We start from the raw sequence: 7,912 nt of genomic DNA on the forward strand, positions 1-7,912 counted from the left end.
ACGGACGCATGCGGGTGTCCGAATTTCATATCCAAAGCAAATACGTCGCCGATTTGGGGGCGTCCATACCACAGCCCGCAGCGCAGCGGACGCTAGCACTTCCGAGCGAGTATTTTGATTTGAATACCCTAAAGACAAATTTCTTCAATGATATTTAATGAATTTAATAAATTTAGTCTCAAAATACCGAAAGAAGAAAAGAAAAAGAAATTAGATTGTTGAAACTCAATTTTACTTATCTTGAATGCTACAATAATCTTTTCAACTCACTACCAACAGTCAAATACACACTGGTTTATTGACGAAGAAAAGCTCGGAAAGTGATAGTTCCTTGTGAAAGACTGCTTCATCATATGGTGTGACATCGATGCCATCATCAAAGTAAAAATGTGGCAGGTGGGAGTCCAAGAATGACAGGATTGGCCAGCGAGCACCGGCGCAAGTCTAGGACTTGAATCCGATGGTTTGGTTCCATCACAAGGTACCTAAACATCTAAGCTATTCTTAGTTCACGATATCAAGGTATATGACACAAAGTGTGGGCCTACTACTGACCCATCCAGTTTGGTACAAAAGCACCACGTGTGTGGTGGCGGCAACCTAATCATATAAGTTGAACTGTTGGAAGACAAGTGCACATCTGCTGCCTCCCGTTTCTGACAATCTTTACTCAAGTAAACCAGCATCCTTAAGAACAGTCTCAAAATTCTCCTCGCTCTCCCAGCTGGGGACCTCCTGTACTTTATGCTGGAAGTAGTTCTCGATCTTTGTCATCAAAATGTCATCAGTTTCACCGCATAGCAGGTTGAACACAGCTCCTGTCACGAGCATCGATTCAATTAGGAATATAGCCCACAAAATAAGCATTGTAATTGGACAACATGGTAGCTGATAATATGGCACGAATAATACTCGTCATTAGACATATTCTATGTTTTTAGTGTACAAAACCTATAAGTGTTCAAGTAAGTTGTGTGAACAATCCAAGAAAATCAGTTTACAATCCAAACAAACATATAACATCCATAATCGACAAGCAATGGTCACATAAGTTCTATCATATCATCATAAAGAAGCTCAGAATTCTTGCCAAATCTTATTCACAACATTACCAATCTAATTCTGGTGAGAAGTTCAAGCTCAGGCTAGAACATCATTAGGTTTACTAAAGGTAGCATGTTTTCTTATTACTCAGGTTCAGTCTGCCTTCATCCCCAAGCCATTTGCATTTGTCACGATGTGGAGTGTGGACCATCATTATGCTTATAACGGCTGCATGTGGTACTCATTACAATTTACTTGATGCAATTCTAGAATAGAATACAGTAATCATCTCCCTCTATTTGTTTTGCAAAGTATGCCATACATAAATAAATTTACCTTTTTGGCCAAAGCGCCCAGCTCTGCCAATTCTGTGCAGGTACACCTCATAATCAGGCTCATCTCTAGAATTATACTTGATTGGCATGTCGTAGTTGATGACCAGATTGACCTTTCAATGGAATAATGTTAGAATTAGAAATTCAACCTGTGTGTAAAATTGGTATGAGCTGATATGACACACATGCATAGTACCTGTGATTGGTCAAAACCTCGGGCAAGAAGATCAGTTGATATAAGAACCTTGGTGTACCCATCTTTGAATTCCTGTATTACCTTTTCCCTCTCTGCGTGGTCGAGGGATCCTTGAATTGAGGAACACACATAGTCCTCTTTTGTCAAAGCATTATGAAGATTCTTAGTACTTATCTTTGTTCTCACAAATATGATAACCTGTCCAACCTTCTGACCAAACTCAAAGATCTTGTCCCTTATGACCTCTATTTTGGCTATCTCATCGGGGACTCGGACTTTATATTGCTTTACTTTGTCCAAAGTAAGATCTTCCTTCTTCACAAATATCTGGTTTCCCTCCTTAATGACCTTTGTAATAAAATCCTTCACTTTCTCGTTGAAGGTTGCAGAAAACAGAAGCAGCTGGCATAAAAGAATTCAAATAAGTAAAAAAAGGCACCATATAAAAAGAGAAACAAACACATCGAACCAAGAATTTTGATTAGCACTAAGAATATTCATAATGTTTTCACAAAAGGCACCATATAAAAAAAGGCTAGTTTGAATAGCACATCCATGGAATTACGCCAACAGTTACAAGCATCACAAAGGATTATCTGCACCATATATGGATGAATGTAAAGTTGAAGACAATAACACCCAGTGGACGGCTGTTAAGATGATAACCCTTAAGAAGTAGCGTGGCTCAACTACTAAGTATATACATGATAGGAGTTCCCAATATGCAACTAGCCAGTTACATAGATAATGCCATAGTACATGATTTCTTTTTGTAAGTCCTAATTAAACTAGCAACAACAATGATGCCCATGGATGAATATGCATTTTTCCAAAAACTAAGAATAATATGTGTTGCTCCAAACATAAAGAAAAAATGAATATCACAGTTGGAAAAGCTGGTAAAATTGAATACAACCCATTGCATCACCAAATGACCCATTTACACGATAATCCCTTTACCTATCATTAGCAACCGGTAGAAGTTCAACAAGCAGCACATGAACACGTACATAAACAGGTTGTTTCCCTTAAGAACCCCCAAATATAAAGATTAAAAGAGTTCTCTGGAACACATGATTGCCATAACAAGTGTCCCTCGATTTTGAACTATTCCAATGTGCAAGCTGTTGTACGTGATCTACTGTCAAAGTCAAAAGCAGTCGATTGACTAAAAAGAATTACCTGGCAGTCACCGGCACTGCTCTGTATATCCCTCATGATCCTTGTAGAATCACTCATAAAGTTCTCCTGCAAGAAGCATTCACCAGCACAAGAAAGCATACTCATTAAATCTAGTAGAAGATACTTTACATGAGCTAAAGCCACTATGTCGGAAGTTCATCGGCAGACATGATATGGAATTTTGGTGCGGCAAATTTTGGTTCCACCTACCTATATGTATATTTCTACTCTTGAAAACTCTACTGTAATGTATGCCGTTGGAAAACGGATACTGTTTTTTGCTTATTCTTTTCGTCCACTCAGACAAAACATGAACCAGGAGCTAACACGACTGCACCACGACGACACCCCTTAATGAACTAGGAAGTACAAACTTCACAGGTTCACTGACTTGTACTGTACTAGACAGGAGGTCCAAATAACATTTGGGTACATTAATAATTAATAAATGTGTCGAACTGTATACGTACCTCAGCAAGCATATGGTCTGCCTCGTCGAACACAAGAATCTTGATGTCCCTTGTGGCAAGCTTCTTATTGGTTATCCACTTAATGAGAGTCCCAGAAGTGCCAATCACCACCTGATCAGTCACCGGTGCCATCTTGGAGATGGGCATGTAATCCTTGAGAGCCGGCGAGATGGCGGAGGCACAGGTAATGCCGGTAAACTTGCTCATCCTCATGAGCACGGATTTATTCTGCAAAGACCAACGACGGATCAGATTCATCAAATTACAGGTGAAAAATAGCATTCAGAGGAGTATTCAGTAACTAGATGAGAGAGGGACCTGCTGCGCAAGCTCCCTGGTAGGGCAGATGCAGATGGCCTGGGGAATCCTGCGGCTGGGGTCGACGCGGCTGAGCATGCCGAGGACGAAGCAGGTGGTCTTGCCGGAGCCGTTGTGCGCCTGCGCGACGAGGTTCTTGTAGGGCGGCGTGAGGATCATGGGAAGCGTGACGGCCTGGATCTTCCTGGGGCGGCTGAACCCCATCTCGTCGTGCAGACCCTTGAGCAGCTCCGGCGTGAGCTTCAGGTCCTCGAAGGTCGTCGCGGATTCGTACACGGTGCCGCCAGACGCCACCTGGGGAGCAACAGCAAATCACCAAATCAGCCAACCGACATCGAGACTGGTATGGCTAGCGAGGGCAAAGCATAGCAGAAGCGCCTACGGCTTGGATTTGGGAGTCGTCGTCGTAGTCATCCAGCAGAGGCGGTCCGTCGCCGCCGCCGCCGTCCTCCGGCGCCAATAGCGAGAGCGCCTCCATCTTCTTCTGGTTCTCGTCCACCGCCGTCTCGATGGCCTTCGGATCGTCGACGTCGGCCGGGGACTTCTTCTCCAACTCGGCCATTGGAAAGAGACCAAGAAAAATCGATAGCGTTTCCGGTTGCGATTGCGACCACGAGCGAAAACTCGGCAATCTTTGTTTGATGGTGTTCGTTGCCAATGTAATAGTAATATATATGCCGAGAGTTTGTGCGAAACGTTTTGAATATGTTTGGCGGCGTGCACGTGTACGACAAGGAGTCGTCCAAACAAGCTATAGCCTTTTCACTTTCGGATTGGAATCCAACCAAGATATATCCGACACCGTCTTCGTCACTAACTTAGGAAAGTTTATCAAGCAAGTGTTGATTCACGTCGTGGAGGTGCTAGCGAGTACGAGTGATTTTTTTCTTTCTAAAAATTGATCACAAGTCATGCATGCGAACGTCCGAGGATTAACACTGTGTTAGGGCGCGAACCAACCTGTGGTTGAATGGTTAGAGAAACAGTCGTATACCCAGCCCATCAGGGTTCAAGTCCTGGTGCTCACATTATTGCTGGATTTATTTCAGAATTTCTGACGATGCGCTTTCTGTGGGAGGAGACGTTCCTGTCGACGACGAGGCGCCTACAGTAACTTCGTAAATCTCAAGATGATATGCCGGCTCAGTCTCTCGAAGGAGCTCATAGGCCGGGTAGGGTGTTTGTGTGTGCGCGTATGTATGAGCGCTTGCATCTGTACTGTGTTAAAAAAACACTGTGTTAGGGTAACTCCAACACGCCGACACATTTGGTCCGCGCGTATCCGTTGGGATCGGAGCGGACGAAAACGCTTGCCCAACAGGGCGGCACAAACCCAAATCGTGTCCGGCTCGTGTCCTTGTGGACACATTAGGCCTAAATTTGTGTCTGATTTGCATCCACACGGACAGAAGACGGACGCGCCGCGCGTCTGCTCGGTGCCACCTCGGGCCCGCCTGTTGGCCGTCCAACCACCACTACAGTCATAGTCAATGCCTACCTACCATAGAGGGCCTGCTTGGCAGTGAGTGGAAGCGTCTAGAGTCATGGAGACATACGGGTGGGAAGGCATCGTGCGGAAGTGGGTCGGTGATACGTCTACGACGTATATATAATTTATGAATCAAGGAGCATGAACAAAATAGTTTGTGTGTCTTTTGGTTGTGGTTGGTCTTTGCGCAGTTGGTGGTAGTTGGTATTTCCGCGGTTGCAGATAGTTGAAAAAAAAACTTTTTGGTCTCTTCAAATGGTCCACTTTTACTTACATTTTATGTTTCATATAGTTCGTTCTACTTGTAGGCCGTTGGTCCCAAAATTAACAACACTTCATCATATTATCTTAATTAATTACATACAACAGCATGCAATGAATAGCCAAGTAAGAGCATCTCAAATAGATGATGTAGATGCAAAAATGGCTAACTTTTGCATCTTCGAGGCCCTAAAACCACTCTTTAAAAGATGATGTAGATGCAAAAAAAATTACGTCTTCAGGAGAAATACAACACCCCGCGGTGCAAATTTGCATCTCCACCTACGGGAGCTGTAAAAACAGCGGTCGCGCGCCAACCGCCCAACTGCCTTCATTTGGCTTCCGCGCGACCGCCGCCCGCCGCCACCATGGCCGACGACGATGACCCCACCACTGGTCTGACCCACCTCGCCGCAGCCGCCGTCGGCGCGACCACGGTCCCCAATTTGGCCTCCGCCTCCATGCCGCCACCTCGGATTTGCCCCACCTTGGCCGGTTACCGTTGCGCCTGAGCTGCCTGCAAAGAAGCAGCGGGCCACCAAGCCACGCGGTGGAGGCGTGAAGCGGTAGATTGCGCGGGGGCGTAGCCCGACGGCAAACCAACCTCGCCTGGCCAAAATTTCAAAGCCGGATGCGACTGCTGCGGGCGATTGGCTGTCGCCGGTGGCCGTGGCTTCCTCCTTCGGCCAAAGAGGCCCAATCCACCTCTGCCGGCGCCCCTACGCCGTTCCACCTCCTCTCTCCGTCTCTAATTGCCGCTGCTCCGCCACCCGGTTCACGCCGCTGCCGCACCGATTCGCCACCCCCGCCGCCCCTTGGACGCTCCTCCGCCGCTGCCCCGCCTCCCCGAATCGCGCCGCGCCGCCGCCGTCCCCACTGCCGCCGCCCCGATTCGGCCGCCGCCCACTAGTTTTGCATCTCCATTTTGCATCACATATTGGAGTTGCACTTTTACATCTCTGTTTTGCATCATTTGTTGGAGTTGGCCCTTTTTTGGAGATGCAAAAGGCACTTTCTGAAGATGTAAAATTTTAAATCTCCTGTTTTACATCTCAAAAATTGCATCTTCTATTGAAGATGCTCTAATTACTATGAACATCAGCCAAAACATTACTATGAAACAGCCAGCCCTAAAATACCTTTCGAATAGTTCTCTTAACTTTTGGTCAGTAGTTGCTTTCTGCGCCAATGGGCGCAACGGGTCATCTAGTATAATAAAAAGAGAAATTTTACGGTACATTATGGGTGTATTATTTATCTAATCCAATGGTAGACGTAAAGGACATTTTAGTCAACTAAATTTCCTTTCAATCAGCGTTTTCCTCTCCTGCAGTCACCGCGCACCGGACGAGTTTCTGTTCATATTCTCCTCGCCCTTGCCGTTCGCCACCACCGTCACTCGTCCCAGTACAGCAACGGACGTACCATCGCCCATGCCCCTCGCCTCCCGCTGCGCTGCTCCTCATCACAGCCATGAGCTAGGTTAGGTAACTAGCACCTACCTGCAGCTAGCCCGGCCATGCTCATGAGCTGGTTCATGCTTTCATGGCCAGTTGTGCTTCAATTTTAGAAACACGAAATCCGAAGAAATCGTACCCCAGCTAGCGGAGTGCCCCAGTCACTCACATGAGCTAGCCCATGCCTCCTTGGTCGGCTGTGCTTCAGTTTTTGGGACAGTGAGGCCGAGCCAATCCAGCCATCTTTTCTTCTGCGTGAGAGCAGGGCGACGCAACTTGCAGGCCGGGCAGTTAGCTGGGAGGGTTGGTGATCCATGTACCAGGGCGCTCATACTTGTGCAGCCTCAACCTCCTCAGCGATTTTGTTGCAGTGGCCTGCGGCATGGCGGGCCAACGCGGGAGTCGTACAAACCTCGAAAATGCCTCTGTCTTCTTGATCTACTGCCCTCTTGCCGGCCAACTCTGCTAGGCTGCTCGCCACGAACCTTCTCTTGAATCTGCTGGTCACCAGAACGGTGAGAGGCACCAATCCTGTCCATCTTCCCCGCATAATCGCGCTGGTTCCCATCTCGATGAAATTAGACTCTTCCGATTGTGCCCTTTTTGAAGCAAATGCTACACGCCAAGTCCAGTAGTATAGATTAATATTAACCTTTAGATCAGCAAAAATGGATGGTCAACATTTATCTGATGTATCGTAAAAGGTCTCTAATAAAAATGGCTCTGTGCATCCTTGGATGGAGAGGCCTTGGGTTCCAACCTCATTAAAGAAACCGAAATGAGTAAAAACCTTAAGGTAACTCCTAGTCACAAGAAAATTATATGAGACTAAAATTTGTAAGCCATCTTAAAAATTATATGGGATCATTAATGAATCATCTTAAAAACAAATATACACCTGTAAGCCATCTAAAGATCTAGTAGTATAAATGTATAATAGTAAATCTGCGCATGTAGTCAAGATGCAAGAGTAGCAAATTTTATGCACCCAATTTTATTCCCTGGAATTGCAATTTGGAACCAAATTATTTTTCAATTTTCAAGTGGTTTTGTCTTCATCTGCTAATTAAAGAACAATATCTTCCAAAAATAGAGAACTAGGAATTCGCATACACTTATATTACATGAAAATGTCATAGAAAACAATCAGCCGCAAAAAA

General features: G+C 45.6%; 1 protein-coding gene across 1 annotated transcript; it reads right to left on the reverse strand.

Moving 5' to 3' along the window:
• Nucleotides 1-644: 644 nt before the first annotated feature.
• LOC123126158 (DEAD-box ATP-dependent RNA helicase 38) lies at nucleotides 645-4,190 on the reverse strand. The gene is made up of 7 exons (XM_044546548.1): nucleotides 3,928-4,190; nucleotides 3,546-3,839; nucleotides 3,228-3,455; nucleotides 2,758-2,823; nucleotides 1,576-1,977; nucleotides 1,381-1,492; nucleotides 645-818 (listed from the first exon to the last, which is right to left on the reverse strand). The coding sequence occupies exons 1-7, from the start codon at nucleotides 4,105-4,107 to the stop codon at nucleotides 667-669; spliced, it is 1,434 nt and encodes a 477-aa protein (XP_044402483.1). The 5' UTR covers nucleotides 4,108-4,190; the 3' UTR covers nucleotides 645-666.
• Between the last annotated feature and the right edge of the window lie 3,722 nt (nucleotides 4,191-7,912).

The sequence above is a fragment of the Triticum aestivum genome, chromosome 5D, assembly GCF_018294505.1.
Source record: "Triticum aestivum cultivar Chinese Spring chromosome 5D, IWGSC CS RefSeq v2.1, whole genome shotgun sequence".
Taxonomy (NCBI): Eukaryota; Viridiplantae; Streptophyta; class Magnoliopsida; order Poales; family Poaceae; genus Triticum; species Triticum aestivum.